The 21,279-nt window shown below is 33.0% G+C and overlaps 1 protein-coding gene across 2 annotated transcripts; it reads left to right on the forward strand.

The window, feature by feature from the left end:
* Positions 1-116: 116 nt before the first annotated feature.
* LOC112033516 (protein FAR1-RELATED SEQUENCE 5) lies at positions 117-10,882 on the forward strand. Of its 2 annotated transcripts, none has more exons than XM_065777948.1 (3): positions 117-249; positions 1,666-2,228; positions 10,614-10,882. In XM_065777948.1, coding segments are annotated over exons 1-3 (642 nt in total). In that variant the 5' UTR covers positions 117-248; the 3' UTR covers positions 10,692-10,882. The 2 variants fall into 2 exon arrangements, with proteins under 2 accessions (XP_065634020.1, XP_023922057.1); XM_024066289.2 differs by lacking the exon at positions 10,614-10,882 and adding an exon at positions 9,606-10,371.
* Positions 10,883-21,279: the final 10,397 nt, after the last annotated feature.

Below are 21,279 nucleotides of genomic sequence, written 5' to 3' on the forward strand. Positions count from 1 at the left end.
TGATCTTAAGGAGCCGAGGTCCACATGAATTGCCACGCGTCGAAATATCATTGTCATGACTTAAATCATTGACCCTTTACTATCTATGCTAGCTAATAGTTTTGCGCCACGTCATCGGCTCCTGAGCCCCCATATTTTACAAACCTGAACCTTTCCTCTCTCTGTTTCTCTCTCTCCCTCTCTCTCTCTCTCTGTGTTTGTGGCTTTCGAAGCTCTCTCTCTCTCTCATCGAATCGTCGAGAACTTGCAGTAAGTTTTTAATTTATTTAATTATTAATTTTGTATAGTTTATATTCAATATGTTCATATTTTGTTTTTGTTTTTGTTTTTGTTTTTTTAAATTATTTTTTGAAATTTTTTTCGTTTTAATTGGTTCTTATTACAGAGAAAATTGGCACAATTGTTTAATTCAGTTTTTTAATTTCCAATTTTTTTAATTAATACTCTGTTTGTTTGCCAAGAAAATTTAAGAAATGAAAAGCTGGCTAAAACTATAAATATTTTCCATTTTTTTCTTAAATTGAGGAAAATCTCTTTTTTTTTTTTTTTTTTTTTTTTTTGGTGGCAAATTTTCATATTAAAGTATGATCAGTTTTTTGGTGTTTTGGATTGTATAATACAAGTGGGGTCTACAGGAAAGTTGAATTTATGCTCTGTTTGGTGGCTGAGAAAATTAAGGGAAAGAAAAGTTGATAGAAATTTTCAATTTTGTGGCATATAATTTGAAGTTTTCTACTTACAGTGTTTATTTAATAGTGAATTTGATTGTCTCAATCATCAGTTAGTGATTAGGGTTTTTATATATAAGATATCATTTTTTTTTTTTTTAAAGTTTTTCCCCCTGTTTTATAAGGTGGCTCATATTAGAGAATTAAACACTTGGATTTGTTTTCAAGTAATCAGAAAGAAAAAGGAAAAGAAGAGAGTACAAATTATGTATCTTTAATTATTGAATGTAAATATCTGAAAGTTGTGTTTGGATATGAGGATTTAAAATTAAGGGAGTTTGAAGAACAATTGTTAGTATAAATTTCCAGTTATAAATTCAACAACTCATAATGATTTCACACTTTGGAGATTTTACTGAAAAAATACTCGTGATGTTATGAATTTGAAATGATGTATTGCACCTAATCATTTTTTATAAGTAAAAGTTTTATTAGAAATGAAAGAGAGGATGGGAAATAATAATGTGTGCACCCCAACCCTTTTCAAAGAATACAACTTGCTTCAAAAGAGAGTCAATAAAATCAACAAGAGACATCAAAGGGATGTTGCCTAGAGCATGCATCCAATCAAACAAGGACGATAATATTTGCTCTTTGATAAAGCTCAAATCTCTCCATAAATTTATCAATAGGAACAATAAATTGTCATTTTATGTTCTATTCAAGTAATTTGAACTAAAAGTTGAAATCCAAATCCTTCTCTTTAAATATCTCTAGCCAAACGAGCCACAGATGAAAAGAAATCTGAATAGAGAAATCTGTTTATTCTTGTAAATTTACTAGGACCTGCTTAGATGAGTACAGTAGTTTTTTTTTCTCTATATTGTTTGGGGTGAAACATAAATTGTGGAAAATGCATGACTGGGAGCTGGTTTCTTTCTTGGTTTTTGAAATATCATCTGGGTGTAGAAATATCATATAAGTTTTTCTTATGCAGTGGAGTTTAGTGTTGATGGCAATCTTAATGGCGAGGTGGATGGAAATTCTGCTGAGTTGGAGGATCATAGAGTCAATGATGAAAATGAAACTGGTGGAAGTTCTGTTGAAGGGGCATTTCAACAGGATCAGGATGATAAAATGAATCAAGATTTTTCTGGAATGGATATAGTTCCTAATGCAATTCCTTCAGTATCAATGATTCCATCAGATGAGCCCTATGTGGGTCAGGAGTTTGAATCTGAAGCATCTGCACATGCATTTTATAATGCATATGCCACGCGCGTGGGTTTCATCATCCGTGTAAGCAAACTTTCACGATCGAGGCGTGATGGATCTGCTATTGGCCGGGCACTAGTTTGTAACAAGGAGGGCTATAGAATGCCTGATAAGCGTGAAAAAATTGTGAGGCAAAGGGCAGAGACAAGAGTTGGTTGTAGGGCAATGATTTTAGTGAGGAAAGTAAGTTCTGGTAAATGGGTTGTTACAAAATTTGTAAAGGAGCATACTCATCCATTGACACCTGGAAAAGGTCGAAGGGATTGCATTTATGATCAATATCCGGTCAGCTCTTGTTCCTTCGTTATTTTTAGCTCTTGTTCCTTCATTATTTATAATTGACATTTCTATGCTCTGATGTTATTTTAATCATATGCTTGATATATAAAGAGACCAACTTTTGTAATCATTTGCATATACTATTTTTAAGGGTATTCTGAATTGATTACGCTTTTGATGACATAGATGGAAATTTTGGGGGATTGTAAGTCATGCATGACTGGATTTTCTTGAGATGTCTTGGTCTTATAGATTGAGCCAAGTTTTCAGTAGAGGATTGCATAAAGTTGTGAACTGTTCTGCCTTTTACCTATAAATCAAAATGATGTCAAAATTTATAAAATAAACTTATTCCAGAAATTCTCTATGAATTTTTCTTTTTATATTCTTTTTTATTATCACACATTATAGCTACAAAAGGCGTTTTAGAATGATTCAGATTAAAGCTAACTGCCTTAAGCATTTCCCCCTATCTCTAATCATCTGACTCTGTTTCTTTTAATAACTTGAGATTGGATCCATATAGTGCAAGCTTTCGAACTCTTTTGTTTATGTTTTTCCATGAGTATTTGGTTGGATTATGTGATCAATTTTTATTTCGACATATAAATGATAGAAACAGCAAGTCACTTTTGACCATAATCATCATGACATGGGTGCATTATCGATTCTGGAGTTATTAATAATTCACTTTTGACTATAATCACATTCTCGCAGAAGATGTAACAAAGTCTGTGTAGGGTGGATTCGACAAATATCTAAATACGAGTGTTACTATCCAGAATTTTAATTCAAGAGGCTATTTTTTATCCTACATTTCCTTATAGTTAAGAATGAGATTGTTCTTATTCCATATACTTGGTGGTGGTGTTGATTACTATTTTAGGCAGGAAGTTGTTTAGTATGACATGAAGAAATACAAATTGATTGAGCAGATGGAAAGGAAGAAATACATATGAATGGGAGATCATTTCAGAGGTAGAAAACTGAAATTTTTATAAATTTGTAATACAACAATATTCAATATAACCACTACCATAGGGTGACGTAGGACAAAGGGAAGAAAAACGAATTGGATTTGGAATTCCCGGGTCAAGTCTAGCAGTTCTTGGATAACTTTTTGTTTTTTGAGGAATTAGTGCAAGGGTTTGGTGGGAAAAAAGCTGGAAAAAATAAGAAATATAGGGTTTCTAATGGTGAAAATAAATAGTAGGATTTATAGATGAAACAAAAGGAATAAATCAAGGATTTGGTTGCTGTTCAGGGTTGTGAACAGTATTTTGGCTTTTTATGGTGTATGTGGGGCTATTTGGTGAAGGTGCCTTTTCAAGTGTTACCTAGCATTTCACTAGTTGGAGTAGTCTAGGTTAAGATCTTTGGCTGCATGGACCAAAGGAAGGTCAAAAGAACTTGGGTTGGAGATATTTTAAAAAAAGAGAAAGAAAAGGGAATTTGAGTTGGAGATGTGAGAACAGCACAGTCTATACTGCAGTGAAAGAAATGGTTGGAGATTAGGGAAACATTAAGGATTTGTAGTTTAATGGTTTTTTTTTTTTTTTTTCAATAGTTCACTGTTCTGTTCCATGTTGAGCCTAATTCTTCTCTGCAGCCTTGCCGGAGCTCAAACCTTGTTGGAAAACTTGCAGGAATCTCGAAATTTTTACTATCTGAGTTACCAACCAGAAGACCCCATGAAGGAATGAACCAGCAAGGCAACCAAGTAAATGGTAGTGGTGGGCTATGGATAGATTCAAAAACTATTGTCTTTGCTTATGATGTTAGATTTGATTTGTATCTAGGAAAGGTTTCATGGTTATTTGGTTTTGATATGGGTTTGGAATGGTTGAAATCAATGAGGGCTGACTAGAGAAGGTGAGATCAGATTGTAGAATACATGTTTTTCAACCATTTCTAGGATGTGTATTGGGTTCGTTATCGAAATGGTTTTTAGAAAGAAAAGCAGTGAAAGATGCATAGAGATTTTAGCGTTTCATATTAGGGTGAGGAAGGGGGTTGTTTGCATACTAGAATGGAGAAATTTGTATGGATGTGAGGCCTTTGAATTTGAAGTTTAGGGCTATTTCTTGGGCAAAATTATGTGGGGACACAGCTAACGAAATCAATGAATCCTTGTCAAAATCATGGATAAGATCCTTCCAAAGTAGAGTCACCAATCCCGTTGGAAGATGACTGGAGATTCTTGGCAATAACATTAAGGGTCTGTTGTCTCGAGTTGCTGACACTATAGTATTAGCTGGTGGCTTTTGCCGACCAGCAGGATTATCAAGGTGGAGGTTTTATGTCAAGCAGGGGAGATAGGATCTCAAAGGATGCATAAGGGTGGAGTTTGGACTTTGGACCAACAGCTAAGATTGGAGGTGCGTGGTTCTCACTTCTAATGCATCAGTAGGAGATATTAGTAAGAAACAGATCGTACATTGGGGGGAAAAGCATAATACAAGAAGAATTGTCTCTAATTACCAACAACATTCAAATATCACCAAAAAAAAACCTTGTGGTATTTTTGTGCCTAGTTAGTTCAGCATGTATATTGGGTTGATAAAATATATTTAAAAAAATTGTGGGTCTGGGTTCCAAAGGGAAAAATAGTTGGTCCATCTTAGGCACATCAAACTAGCTTGAATTTTAAATAGTCCAAAATCTCAAAGAAAAGAGTGATATTTTCAAAAATGTTGAACTTTCTAGAGAAGAACTCTGAAATTGGCGAAGCCTCAATTTGTAGCAATTGGTACAGCAAGGTATTGAGTTAATGAGGGATATCCAGTGGTTTTTTTCTTAGAAAGAAGGTAATTATTCCTTAGTGCTAGGTGACGGTCTAGATTCTTCCCCTCCTTTTTCTTTATCAGTATCTTGATGTTGTGAGCAGAGAAGGATCATATGGGTCTTAGTAATCCTTTGATTGTGGAGCAGACAAATATGGCGGGCTTTTGGTATATTTGGGGAGTGTGGGGTTTAGTGAGGATTAGGATGGGCAACCTGAATTGTTAGCCACTTAGTGAGGGTCTAATAGTGGAATATTTGGTTGAGAGGGGAGATGGTTCTTTATGATGATGCTCTATGCTTGAACCGCATAAGCTATGAACCACTTATTTGAATCAACCTAGCAACTCAACTTGAAGGAGTCTTGAGAGGTTAAAATATATATATATATATATATTTTTTTTTTTGGGGTTGGGGGGGGGGGGTGTTGTGGTGAGGAGTTTAATTATGAAAGAGTTTTGGTAAGTTTGGGGTGAAGAATTTTAGTAAGTTCTTCTGTGTAGGAATTAATGATTTTGAAGAGCTAGTTGTAAAGCTCTTTGCTATTAAAGAAATAAAAGGATGTGTAACTTCTGAAGGTAGGTCCATAGTTCTGGGTAATAATAGCAGTAAAGGATTTCTGTAGTTAAAAAATTTGGCTTCTTCCATTGATTTTGATATAGAGAAGGATGGTTTAGGTAGAAGGGAAGGGAGGTGGACTAGCATTGAGGTTCTTCAGCATTTGTTATATATATGAAGATTTTTCTTGAAATATCCAGGGTTTGGATGATCTTTGAAAATGGTCTATTTTAAGGATTTATATGTGTAATTCGAGGGAGATGTGGTATGCTTTCCTAGAAATGAAAAAGCTATGACTAAGAGCTTGTTAGGAGTTTTTTTTTTTTTGGGGGGGGTGGGGTTAGAGGCTTTTATTGATTGGGCTATTTTGTTAAATGATGGTGTTACTTGGGCTGTTCATCTCATGTTGGATGGTGGGTTGTGAAAAAGATTGATTTGGATATTGGTCAATACTGTGTTTCTTGTCTTTTCAACATAGAGAAAGATACCTTTTGACAGACTATTCCATCCTTTTATCTATCAAAAAAAAAAAAAAAATTTAAGGGAAAGATTCACTTAGTCTTTTATTGGAGTGTATACTTCAAATGAGGATGGGGATTCACATGCTCTTTGGGATGAATTTAAACATCTAGAATGAATTTTGAAGCTACAACCTCACAATTTAGCCACACTTGTGAGATGAGAAAGTGCCATTTGAGCTAAGATTAATTAGCAAAAAATGATTATTTTAAGTGAGGTAACCTGGTGTTAGGTTAGAGATTTCAATGTTTTTCTATTCCTTTAGAAAGGTTGCACTGCAATGTATTCTGTGGAAGGATGATGGAATTTTTGGAGTTTATTGCAAACTTAAATCTGGTGGATTTTCTTTTAAAGGGCACTGTATATACTTGGTCAAATAACCAAGACTCTCCATTGTTGTCTTAGATCATTTTCTAGCTTCAGTGTGGTGAGAGAATTATTTTCTAATGCGGTACATTGTTAACTTCCTGAATCTACATTTGATCATATTCCTATTTTGTTGAATTGTGGAGTGTTAGAGATGGTGGCTTCTCTCTGTTCATGAGGTGTCTATATTAGAGACCGGTGTTACTGTCTCAACCCTTGACTGCAGCTAAATTTAAGTCTCTTATGCCAAGGTCAACTAATAGGTTGGAGGGTGCAGGGAGAGAAGGCCCCTGCAGTTCAGTAATGGCATATTTGGAATTTCAGTGTACTGGGGTTAGGGTTTCTTAAGTGAGGGCAATATATATATATATATATATAGAGAGAGAGAGAGAGAGAGAAATTAGTTTGCTGTAGATTTTACTATGTATGAAACAATGGCATATGTTGAATCATGTTAAAAGGACAAAGTTTAGTTACAAAATTAGTTGTAGCTTAAGACTTTAACCTTACTTAATAAAATAAATATTACTACATATTTTGAAAATCTAAATATTGAATTGCATATTTTTTGCGCTTTTAATACACATGTTAAATTTTTGTCAATTGGATATTATTTACTATATGATCTATAAACTTATATTTTATGCATAATTTTAAACAACAAAAACTTGCAATTTAAACAATTTATTGATGATATAGCTATTGATCTTTAATCTCCTAGAAAATGTAATTTAATGGTGGATTTGTCAAAATTCACCTCCAATAAAAAGACATTGATTAAGGTTGTAGCCTAAGGCTACCGTCAATTTTGTCGCTAAACTTTGTCATTATTATTATTAATATAAATTTTTTGTTGTATTTAGCTTGGCCCTCTTGAGAAAAATTTTCTAGCTCAGCCAACTGACTGTGGTAGTTGAAAACTGAGGTCTAAACTTGAATTTGTTGTTTATAAAATGCTTTTTTATTTTAGTTGACACCATGTGTTGTAATTATTCATCAGATCTGAGGATTTATTTATTTGGATGAAGAACTGAAGTTGAATTTATTGATCTTGATAATTGGATTTCTCCTTGGAATATCATAAGATATCCATTCTAGTACAATGCATGTTAAAAGATGTATACACATGTAAAAGGTATCTAAGTGACAGTGGGACCTTTAAAGACTCTTTGGTCACTGGTTGAACTTGAAATTACAAGTAGAGTGGTTTTGCATTGGAAATTATAGTATTATAAAATAAATATTTACTATTCCATTTATTATTTTTATTTTAAATATTTTTACTGTATTTATTTTTTGTATAATACAAATGACTTCCAATACACGGGTTGATCTCTAAGAGAACATACAAATAGGGCAGTACTAGCCTTGGTGTTCACTTCGAGCCCATATATGTTCAATAATTTTTCTCTGAATTTCTGAATTGTCATTTATAGCACTTTTATTGGTATCATTGTTTTTGCTTATGGGCTTTAAGGTTTTGTCAATCTTAATTGTCCAGGACATATGTATCTATTCTTTTAACAGAGACTGGATACGTCTTGTGGGCACCTTAAGTAGTTATGGTGGTTACCGATAGGACTTATATAGGGCAACTATATTAAAATAAAAAATTTGTCTTTATTACATATTAGATTGATGCATTAGGCACCCCTTTTTTCTTTTGTTTCCCTACACTGGCTACAAAATCTTGGGCAACATAAATTACTAATTAATTATCTTGCTAGGATCTTTGTGGGTTGGGAGAGTTCTGCACTTTGTTAAATTTTTGGCGGTTATGGTAAAAGTATGCAGTTTTGGCATGAAGGTTTGTTTGGGGATACCATCCTTTTAGATTTATTTCCTGACTTATTTGTGATTGTTGTGGATAAGGACGTAACTGTACATTCTTGTTTGGAATTTTCTTTGCAAGGATCTTTGCGGGTTGGGAGAGTTCTGTACTCTGTTAAATTTTTGGTGGGTGATGGTAAAAGTATGTGGTTTTGGCATGAAGGGTTGTTTAGGGATTCCATCCTTATAGATTTATTTCCTGACTTATTTGTGATTGTTGTGGATAAGGACGTAACTGTGCATTATTGTTTGGAATTTAAGGAGGATGGAAAGTTTCATTTTTTGAATCTTAGATTTAGTCGTGCCTTCTACAATTGAGAAGTTGAGTTGGTGGATTTTTTCTTTGTTCAATTTACTGTATTCTAACATGCTGAAAATGAAGGGGCTGATAGGTTGTGTTGGAAGCAAGGGGTGTTGATCAATTCAATATATATTCATATTATGGGCACTAAGAAGCTTTAATGGTGAAAATCCCTTGGAGGAGTATTTGGCATTGTAAAGTTGCTTGAGATGTTGCTTTGTTTTGTTTGCACAACCTTGGGAAAAATTCTTAGCAAGGATAATTTGATTAAACAGAATTTCATTTGACTGGATTGGTGTTGTTACTTGTTTGTGTAATTGTAGTGGAGAGACTACTAATTGCTTGCTTATTCATTCTACAGTAGCCAAGGACTTGTGGTCTTTTCTTTTTATGTTACTTGGGATTAAATGGGTGATGTCCCAGCAGGTGGTCTATTTTTTTTTTGGCAAGGAATGTTTGAAAGAAATAGAAATGCTGCAATTCAGAGCATGCCCTGCTACAAAGAGAAACAATTGTACCTTTAATGACATTGAGTTGTCTAACCTTTCTACATATTTTGTTTGAGTGTTCCATGCATTTGGCCATGCTTGTTCTCTTTCTATTGTACATTTCCTTCTTAAATATCCAGATTGTAATTTTTTAGGAAACTCCTTTGTTTCTCTTATATACTTAGGTTTCTCCTCTTTCAAATAAAATTTTCATATTACTTGATTTAAAAAAAAAAAAAGGAATCTTATGGTGTTCTGTGACATTTGTTGGTATTTCAACTTCTTAAGGTACAAATCCATGCCTGAAATGAAGTTGTTTCCCCAATTGGGAATAAGAAATTGGAGTTCATATTAACGTTGAAGTTTAACAGTTACAACCATTAAAACATGAATGCATGTTACTCATTTTGAGTGAAATGCATTGAATGCTATTTACATGGTGAAATTTCTATTTCATGTCATGTCCAAGCTTCACATCTTTCTCCTGAATGTCACAAGTATTTAATTGTAACTAACCTTTTTCATATTTTGCTTTTATAGAATGAACATGATAAGATTCGGGAACTATCCCAGCAGCTGGCTATAGAGAAAAAGCGAGCTGCAACCTATAAAAGGCATCTAGAAATGATATTTGAGCACATTGACGAGCACAATGAGAGCCTATCAAAGAAGATCCAATACATAGTAGACAATGTCAAGGAGATGGAGACCAAAGAACAGCAAAACCAAAGATAGTTTAAGCAATTTAAGCTCGTTTTTGTTTCCTTTTTTTTTTCTTCTTTTTTTTTTTTTTTGGGGACAGATCAAAATCAAGAATAGCTTGGAGGTTATTGCTGGATGAAATATGCATTGTCTTGATTTTAATGTTGGCATACATAGTTATGAGCTTCATTCCAGTTTTTAGGTATCTAGTTAGTTTTATATCTTGGAATATTCTGCTCATTGGAATTCATTGGATAAATTGTGTAGTACGATTGTTGTTTGGAACAAATTATTGGTAGGAGAAACTAGGTGAGTTGATGTACAGTCCTTGAAACCCGTCCTAGTGAAGTTGTGCTTACAATATAACGACTCACTAGGGTGTTAGGGTATTCCTAGGAAGTTAATTTTTTTCCATTGTGTTTCATGTAGAACTTGATATGTTTGTATAGCAATTCAAAGGATTGTATTATGAGTGAAGTTGTGCTCACAATATAACGACTCACTAGGGTGTTAGGGTATTCCTAGGAAGTTAATTTTTTTCCATTGTGGTTCATGTAGAACTTGATATGTTTGTATAGCAATTCAAAGGATTGTATTATGTTAATGATTTTCAATCTTTGATATCCCTTTTCTTGTTTCCTTTTTTGGTGGGGGTTGGGTTAAGGTTTTTTTTCACCTTTCTCTTTGATCTTTTGGTAGACTGGATTCATGCCAAATTTTGAATAAAGACTCAATGCTCCCAACACCTTCTCTTATTTCAATAAGCATGAAACAAAATGAATGATTCAAATGCTGTTAATTTTCTTGGAAGCAAGTGACCCTTATTGTGATTGTGTGATGAACTAGGTATGCAGGCTATGCAAAAACAGCTGGTTAATGATGATTCCTGCTTCCAGGATAAATTCTCCTGCGGGTTCCTCATAAAAAGAACTAACAGGTTGTTAGATCATTACCCTGATTATATAACCTAATACAATGAAAGTGATGTACTAAATTGTTGTTCATTTATTCCATTCTATATGTATTCATCTTAAGCATGTGCACACACCACCTTTATGAGTTAATCTCACCAAATTGTAGGCATGAGTAAGATATATCTTTTATTTATTTTTTATTTTTGGGTAAGCTAGATAGCATTAAAAATTAGAAATTAGAAGTACCAATATTACAAACCCGGTCACAACACACCCGGTCACAACACAGACCAAAATTATCAAAAGATAAAAAAGAGAAAACAAAAGAGGTTGTGGGGAGGGGGGGTGGGGGGTGGGGAGGACATCAAAAGTATATCTCTATTAGGAGACTTAATGCAACCCACGTATGATTAATGCTAAATTTTAAAATATATACTAAATTACACTTTTGATCCTTAATGTCTGGAGTGCTTTTATTTGGTTCCTCATGTTTAAAGCTTTTCATTTTTGTCCCTTGTGTAGGCCATTTTAAAAATAGTTTTTTGTCAATCTTCTTAAATCTTGCATCTAAGCTTGGAAATGACCTCTTTTATATATATATATATATATGGATTAGGTTTAAGTTACACCTAGTGTAACTCTAAGTAATATTATATCACCTAATTACTTGTTATTAAATTTATATTTTGAAAATTCAATCATTGAATTATATGTACTATATATTCTTAATATTTTTGCCAATTTTCATGCCAATGTTCTATATAAAATTTTCACATCATTGGCTAATTTTTGTTTATTTTTATTTTAGAAACTATTCTCCACAATCCAATCTCTATCGTTAGTTCCTCACTCTATGTTGTCACCATTAAAGTCTAAAAATCATTCCAACCTTGATATTACTAATTTGCCAACGAGAAATAAAGGGAGAAAAAATAATAAAAAAAACACAATTGTGGGGAGGTGATTACTCTCAAACAGTGCCGGCCCAAGCATTTCCAAGGCTGGCGAAATTTTTAAATGGGAACTTTATGTTATTACTTAAATAATATTTAACTAGTATTTTATATAATAATTTTTTAAAATTCATTTTTTTTACTCTTTAGTATGATTTTTTTTTTGTTGAGAAAAAGCTAAAGTTATAACACATTTTACTATAAATTGGTGTTATAATGAATGTGATCAATGATATGAGGCTTACAAAAATACTAAAAAGATTATAAAATTTACAACATGAGAATTACAAAGATATATCACCAATCACAAATATTCATTCAAAAATGCATTCAATAGTTTGTTGAAATCTAACTATCATATTTATTGTTACATCAAATTATAAAAGTTATGGAGACCACCACGCGCCTTTGGTGCAGTGATTGCTTTACAAGTATAAGTTCTTGTTGGATGTGGGGGGCAATGACCAAGATTTAAGTCTTTAGAAGAGAGTTTTGCACACATATATACTTAGATTAGGCTAGAGCATAATTTTTATCTTGTATAAAAATAATTAAATAAATAAAAGTTATGTAGTAAAATTTATAGATTTTTAACATTTTCCTATTTGAATTACTAGTGATTAGTAACACATCTATTTGAAAGACCTATTTATTTAAATTTGTTTTTTCTCTATCTCTAGCATTACTTAATTTTTTGAGCCTTCTTAATAGTGAAAAAAAAATGTAAACTAAAATGTTTTAATATCTCCCAAAAATATTTATATGTATAAAAAAAAAAAATTTGCCCCTAAATTTGGGACCTTCTCTAGTAAGGAGGCCCTAGGCAATGGCCTAATTGGCCTAAGCCTAGGGCTGGTCGGGTTGTCAAAATCGATATCCTATGTAAGATCGTGAAAGGTAGGTGGGATCGTAGATCGTAGGATCGGATTGTGGATCATAAGATTCTATATTATTTGAGAAAAAAATAAAAAATACACATTGGTATGTTAAATAATCACATAAATTTTATATTTATTGATATAATTACCATACATCATTACATCCATTTGTAAGCATCATTTAAAGAGGCCAAAAACCTTAAAATGTGACACTCTATTGAAATATTTTTTATTTGGGTCCAATTGACACCTCTCTACATTAGAGTGGAAAAACTTGGTCTATTGAGATTTTATTTTTCATTTAAATCTAACTAAGCATTCTGTCAAGTTAAAAAAGATTATAAGAAATCGAGATCATTTGGAATCATCAGAATCATATGATTCTACCGATCCTGAACGATCGAAAGATCTTTGAAAGATCCGAATCGTTTTGGGCAGGTGGTATCGTAAAATCGTAGGATTGTAGGATCCAGATTGAGATTTTGATAACCATGGCTGGCCCTGCTCTCAAAGAGCTAATCCCCTCCCCCCGTACAAAAGGAATCAGAACCAAGGAGATCCAAGGACCTTGGTGGTATAGGATAAGGGCAAACTCTGCTAAAGAGGCTTGTGAGTCGCTATTTTAAGGTGAGGACGTGTTGATCATTGAAGTTCTTGCTCATTGGAAGAGTGTTTTCATGGAGGTTCCCCCTGAAAATGGTAGGTTATTGTTGTTTTAATTCTTGCCAACCATTTGAGATGATTCAGAAAGAAATGATGATTTAAAAACCATATACAATATGTGTTTTGAAAACGTGCGTGCGTCCATATATACATAAGATTTTTTTTTTTTTTTTTTTTTTTTTTTTTTCACATAAAAAAAAAAGTCTCTTATTTTTTTGGTTTATTCCTTAATTTTTTATTAAGAAAAAAATTTATTTTTTTCCCTAAAGGAATATAGCCACTTAAAGTACCAAATAACGTAGAATACGATTTTTTTTAAAATGTTTTATGTTAAAAAGATTTCATATTTAGATCATAGAGTTACAAGTTATAGATTAACCTTTTTTTTTTCCCTGAATGAAGCGTTTGAAGTTTGAACTAATCAAAGGCTGGCCCCCTCCAGCCCCAACCTGGGCCTGTCCCTATTTTCACACGATTCTTAGATTTTCCAACATATAGGCTTAATAATATTGAGTCATATAAAATTATGAGAGAAACCCAAAAAGAGTTAGATTTTCCAGCATCAATATATCTCATGCATCATATCAAATAGGTCTTTACATGATTTCCACAAATAATGATTTATGATTCTATTTGTGACCATCATGTGGCGAACAATTCTTTTGTGAAAATCCACATCAATTAACTATTAATAACAAATTCTTCAATCGAAGGAGTTTATTAAAGAAAAACATTAAAACAAGAGACGGTCCCTTGCTTAGCTGTTAAACAAGTTTGTGTATTCGTCATAGGGGGTTTAATAAACTAGCTAGAAAAATTCTCACTAAAGTTAATATTAAGATATGGATTTTCTTGTCAAAATACTTGAACAATAATGACTAAAGGTATGATCAATCTATTCTGTTGTGTAAATTCCATATGAATTTTGTAATATGGACCAATAATTTTGCTTTGTATAGCTAAGAGTTTTATAATTTAGTGGCATTGTTCGATTCTGTAGCTAAACTTTGTCCACTAATATTTATTATTGTTATTTAAGTTTTTTTTTTTTAAATTTTTTATTTTATAAAAGATATTAAGGATTATTTTGGAGGCACAATTAATTTTGGATTAATGCTACGTCTATAATATTTTTATAATAAATTTTATGCAAAAAGCTATTATTGGTAGGTAAAAAAATAATATCAGTATTCAGTCCAAATTAAAATCACTAACAACTTACCACATTGAATTTGTTGTGAAATTATTGTGAAAATATTGTGAAAATAGTATTACTATTATTTTTGTTTAACCCAAATTTTTATGATTTTCAAGTCAGGGTGTTCAACATTTTTACTGGGATGGTCATAATAGATTAATTTAACATATAATATTTTTTTGACAAATATATATATATATATATACATTTTTTTTTTTGGTAAGTTAGGATGGTGATGTGATCACTTGCATGTGGAGCCCCCAATGCCTTCATGGCTCCACCAGAAACTTTCTATAAATAAGAATTAAGAAATGAATTGAAGTCTGAAGAAAAGTAGGGATAGGTAACAACAAAGAAATTAAAAGCTCTCAATAAATGCTGTAAATTTAACTATCAAAACACAACTACAACCACCATAAGAGCCATAGAAATCATTGCATAGAGACACACAAAGAGGAAAAGTAGTGTGAATGCAAAGTGAAATGCATAAGAAAGAATAAAAAATAAGAAAAGTAGTGTAAACGCAAAATTAAAAAAAGAATATTGCTTTGACTTCACTATTGTAGAGTACATTTTAAATTTTAGTGGTGCTAAAAATAGTTATATAGCTATTTAGTACCACTGTTGCTAGGGCTCTTACAGTGATTGATGTGTTCCTTCTCGCATTCTTGACCCATTATAATGAAAGTTCTTCCCATTAATGGCGGTCTTGGACATCAATCAAGGGCCATTATGCTTAGAGTTAGTTGCCTAGAAAATTCACCTTCATGGCTCCACAAAAACTTTCTATACGTAAGAATTAAGAAATGAATTGAAGTCTCGAAGAAAAGTAGGGACAGGTGACAACAAAGATATTTAAAGCTCTCAATAAATGCTGTAAACTTATGGGGGGAATTTTTTTTCTTTCTTTTTAGGACATATGAGGCAATATTTTTAACGAGTTACGATTGTACTTAATAATGAGAGCAGTTTTTTCCTCCGCCCCATTCTAGTGGGGTCCCGTACGAATTTCATTCACAAATTTAAAACTTATAAAACATCAAAAAATAACTTCTAACATCTCAAAACATAACAATATATACAACAATTCCAACATTCCAAGTATCAAAAACACCAAAAAAAAAAAAAAAAAAAAAATCCTTTATTTCTCATTGGCCAATTAGTGATATCAGGGCTGGAATGTTTTTAGACTTTGANCCTAAAATAACTCTAAATAAATAAATGATAATTCAACATACATGGCTTGAGTTGATTAATAAAATGCAGAAAAACTGAAAAAGTAGTGATAGATCTAAACTAAGGTGAACCTGGTTCAAGCTATGAGTGGAAAGGGAAGAAAAAAGTGGTTGAATTTCTTAAATCTCTCATAAATTTTTTTTTTTTTAATTTTAATTTTTTATGTGCACAACCAATAAATGGGAAAATTTTGTCATGTCAAAATTGAAGGATGTTACAATTGATTTTGTCAAGGTAAGTATTAATTTTAATTTATTTTCTTACAATGCTCAACACAACCACATATAAAGTGAAGATTTCAAGTGAATTTGTATTTGATTCCTAGAAATTTTGGTATTGTTGTTGTTAACTCAAATTTACTTATTGGAAATTAAGATCATCGTATTGTAAATTTAATCATAATTCTAATACTTAGTTAATGGATACCAATCCAACATACAAGACATCTCACAACAGAATTTAAAAAATAATAATAATAATAATAATTCATTTATGTTTTATTATAAACTTCAAAACTAACTATATTTATAAGATGGCCAATAGAAGTAGTCATAAACACTTCAAGTGTTTTGAGTTTATTTTATTTTTCTTAGTGCTTACAAATATTTATAAATAAATAAGAAACATTGCTGCATGCATAACATATGGCACTTACCATTTCTTCGGTTAGGGGAAGTACAGATAAATTACAAGAGAGAACATAAGTAAACAAAAAGTAACCCAAAAAAAAAAAGTGGAAAATGCAACATTTGATAACACACATACAATGTACTATGAAAGTGAAGCGCACATGAAACTTGACTGCATTCATACCAAATATAAGGCTTTTACTTTGCTCAATTTTCCAAACCATTACTCTTTCTTCTCAAAACCTAAATCATACTAACTAAGAGCAGAACTAGGATTAGGAGGGATTGGAATTTCTTCCGTCCCTTCCAACATTAGTACAACTCTCTTCATTAGAGGACGAAATGATGGCTTCTCTAGAATGCACCAAAGTGTCACTTTAATCATTTTCTCCAATTGTCTCATTTCGACCCCTTTATCTTTGACAAGTTTACCTAACTCGCCACACTCAAAGCATCTATAAGCCCATTCTTTAAGAATAGCCTCTTACTCAAGAAGATTACTATCCACACTCTTTCAACAACATATAATCTCCAATAGGACTATTCCAAAGCCGTAGACATCTATTTTGACTATCACAGAAGAGTTTCGACAATGCCATTCTAGTGCAACATATCCCCTTGTACCTCTGAAGTCAGTGAAGGTTTTGCTTTGGTCTGGCTTTAAGAACTTTGCTAGTCCAAAATCAAAGATTTTTGCACACCTATTCTCATCCATTAGTATGTCCTGAGATAGGGGTGTGAAAAAACCAATAAACCGAAAAAACCGACCGAACTGAGTCTAATTTTTCAGTTTGGTTCCATTCAGTTTGAATTTCTTGAAACAGAAATATTTCGGTTTCGGTTTCGGTTTCGGTGCTAGATTTTTTCACCCCGAAACTGACCAAACCGACCCATATATATATATATATAATTTTAAAACATAATAGAGTGAGTAGCTTAGTGGAATGACATGCGTGTTTCAGCCTTTTAATCTCAAGTTTGGACCTTCACGCTACCCTTTTTGAGTTTTTAAAATTTTTTTAAACCCTAGCATCTTATAAACTTATAACCCTAATAGTCATTCTAGCCGCCTCTCATTCTAGCCACCCTTCCTCAATTTTCTCTCCCTCTCACAAACATATACCTTGCATCTTTTTCATTTTTTGATATACACTGATCTTGTTTTTCTTATTTCTTCCAACACCAATTCTCTCTCTTGGTTTCTTGCTATGGGTATGTCTTCTTGATTTTGTTTCTTCCAGCACAGATTCTCTCTCTTGGTTGCTTGCTATAGGTATGTCTTCTTGATTTTGTCTTAAAGAAACTTTGTAGCTGCTACCTTTTGTTGGAGATGGTGGCTTAATTTTAGTTTGTGTTTTATGTTTTTAGCTGTGTTGCTCTGTATTTTGTGTTGAAAACAAGGTCTGTGTTGGTTTTGCTTTTCTTGTTAGTTGTACTACGATTGTGTTTCAATTATATCTTTGTTTGATGAAAAAAAAATCTTCTTTTTTTTTTTAATTGCTTTTGTTTCTCACATCCCAAACACCGAAACCCGACCAAATGGAACCGAAACTGAATGCAATCGTTCGGTTCGGCATCCCTTCCTTACAAATCGGTTTCATTGCTCAAAAATTCAAATCGAAATTTTCGGTTTGGTGCAAAAATTGCAATCAACACCAACTGAAATTGTGAATGATTTGTGACATACACTCTTCATGGAGATAAAGAATTCCTCTTGCAATGTTGCAGGCAATTCCCATTCTTTCATTCCAAGAAAGTATTTTTTTCAGATGTGAAGAGTATATCTACAAGTGACCCATTGCACATGTACTCGTATTCTAAAAGCCTATTCGGTCCATCGTGGCAATACCCGAGAAGACAAATTAAATTTTTATGATGTGTCTTCCCAATAACTTTCATCTCAACCTAAAACTCTCTTTCTCAATCAACTAACAATTTCTCTAGTCTTTTCACAACTACAATCTTCTGGTCATTGCCTATTGTCCCCTTATAAAATATGTCAAATGATCCTCTACCAAGTTCTTCCTTGAAACCGTCAGTGATTTTTTCAAGTTCTACATAAGTAAATGATCATGGACCAACATCCTCATCGCTTAAGACAATTTTTCCCTTATTAGATATATTTTCCTTAATAGATATATTTTCATATGCAAAAAGTGTTGGATAAAGCCTTGACTTAAAATTCAACAAAGTACTCATAAGAAAAAGAGAAATGAAAATTTTATTAGAATACTTTTAACTCACAAACAAAGATATTAGGTTACTGCCTTAAGAGCTCACTACAACTTTTTTTCTCACACACTTTCACATCATACATCCATCCCTTTTTTTAGGGTGAAGTTACAAAAACTGTCATTATTGTCATGACTCTTTGTTTTATAACAGAAAATTCTAGAATATGGAAGACTCAAAGACACAAACCTTATGGAATGACAATAGACACAAACAGCTATGGAAAAACAAAAGAAACAAATAGTTATGAAATATCAAGAGGCACCTCTTGGTTTATCACTTCCAACACTCCCCCTTAAACCAAAAGCATCTTCACACCAAGCATTGTCCTCAATCTTTTGAATCTATCAACTGGTAAGGCTTTGGTAAAAATGTCTACTACTTGCTCTTCTATATTGCAATACTGGAGCTTCACAACTTTTTGTTTCACATAATCTCTCAAGGAATAATACTTCATGTCAATATGTTTGCTCCTTCCATGTTGAACTGGATTTTTAGAAAGTTCTATAGCAGATTTGTTATCCACATAAATAAATATGGATTCTTCTTGTGGATGATCAAATTCTTTTCATAAATTCTTCAACCATATTGCTTCACGAAGAGGATGCTACCACATATTCAGCTTCACATGTTGACAAAGCTACAATACTTTACTTTTTGGACATCCAAGAGAAAGTTCTTGATCCAAGATAGAAAACATATCCAGTAGTGCTTTTCCTTTCATCTTGATCACCTCCCCAATCGCTATCTGAATATCCATATAATGCGGCATCATTATTGTATGAATATAAAAGACCAAAATCCATGGTACCTTTTATATATCTTAGGATCCTTTTTGCTACAAGCCAGTGAGATTCCTTTAGTTTCTCCATATATCTGCTCAAAAGACCAACACTGTAAACAATGTTTAGCCTTGTGATTGAGAGGTACCTTAAACTTCCAATCAAACTCCTAAATAAAGTTGGATCTATAATTTTCCCTTCTCCTTCTCTTGTCAATTTTAGATCCACTGCAATAGGTTTATTGACAGCATTGCATTTTTCATATTAAATTTGTCAAGCAATTCCTTTGCATATTTTTTCTGCCATATGAAAATGTCATCTAGTTGATGTCGTACCTCAATCCCAAGGAAAAATGACATAAGTCCAAAGTTGGTCATCTCGAACTCCTTAAACATAGCTTGTTTAAACTCATGGAACATTTGCTGATTATTTCTTGTGAATAACAAATCATCAACATAAAGGTAAGCTATAAGAATTTCACCATGGGCATTCTTCTTGATGTAGACTACATGCTCATAAGGACACTTGACAAAACTACTTCCTTGAAAATAGCTGTCAATAAGAGAATTCCAAGCTCGAGGAGCTTACTTTAAACCATATAAAGCTTTCTTCAAACGATACACCTTGTCTTCTTCTCCTTCAACCACAAAACCTTCAGGCTGCTCTATATACACCTCTTCTTCAAGTATGCCATTTAAGAATGCCGATTTGACATCTAGTTGGTATATTTTCCAACTATGATGTGCTACAAGAGAAATCAATATCCTCACCGTGTCAAGTCTTGCTACTGGAGCAAAGACTTCTTCATAGTCTACCCCATACTTTTGCTTATAACCTTTAGCTACAAGTCTTGCCTTATAGCGCTCAATTCTCCCATCAGCTGTGTGCTTAATCTTTTACACCATTTCACACCAATGGTTCTTTGACCTAGAGGAAGTGTAGTCAATTCCCATGTGTTGTTTTTCTCATTGGCATAAATTTCTTCTTGCATGGCATTCCTCCAACAATTCTCTTTCACAGCTTCTTTGAAAGTAAAAGGCTCATGGTCCACATACAAACAAAATAGATTTTTCTCTTTAGTTTATGCATAGATATCTTCTATGCCTCTCATTTTGATTGATGCTAGAGATGGAGAAATGCTACCTAGGCTTCTGATTGATGAAGTGCCTGTTGATGATGCATAGTGGTGGGGTGTTGAGGAAGGTCTCTCTGAACCTTCATAATTCACATCTTCTTCTTGCCCTTTTAAATCAAGTGGCTTCTCTTTACTTGTGAGGTCATCATTCCATCCCCATGACTCTTCTTCACTAAAAACGACATCTCTACTCACCACTACTTTATTGGTAAGTGGATTGTAGAGTTTGTAAGATTTCGACTCCTCACTATACCCAATGAAGATGCATTTCTCCCCTTGATCATCCAACTTCTTTCTCTTAGTCTCAGGCACTTGAGCATATGCAATACACCCAAAAATTCTTAAGTGAGACATACTTGGTTTGTAGCCACTCCATGCCTCTTGTGGTGTCATATTCTCGACACTTTTTGAAGGGCATCAATTGAGTAAATAGGTTGTACATGCTATTGCTTCTGCTCAGAAATTCTTTGGTAAACATTTTTCTTTAAGCATGATCCTTGTCATATCAAGGATCATTCGATTTTTCCTCTTAGCAATGTCATTTTGCTCTGGTGTGTATGTAGTTGTAAACTGTTGCTTGATGCCATTTTTCCTGCAATAATCTCGAAATTCATTTAAGGTGTACTTACCACCTCTGTCAGATCTAAGTATTTTGATCTTACAACCACTTTCCACTTCAACATGTGCCTTGAAACTTTTGAATATAGTGAAAGCTCCAACAAAAATTGGATCAAATGGACTGCAAATATCTGTGTGCACCAACTCTAATGGCTTAGGTGCTCTCCATGATCTCCCACTTGGAAAAGGACTTCTTTATTGCTTGCTAAGAGTGCATACTAACATACATATTCTCGCTTTTTAATACTAGGCAATCCATGCACCATGCTTGATG

The sequence above is a fragment of the Quercus suber genome, unplaced genomic scaffold (assembly GCF_002906115.3).
Source record: "Quercus suber isolate HL8 unplaced genomic scaffold, Cork oak 2.0 scaffold_169, whole genome shotgun sequence".
Taxonomy (NCBI): Eukaryota; Viridiplantae; Streptophyta; class Magnoliopsida; order Fagales; family Fagaceae; genus Quercus; species Quercus suber.

Bases quoted from the DNA above. Each gene is read 5' to 3' on its own strand.
- LOC112033516 (XM_024066289.2), top strand. The intron at 2,229-9,605 runs GTCAGCTCTTGT...TTGCTTTTATAG, and splicing joins GCATTTATGATCAATATCCG to AATGAACATGATAAGATTCG.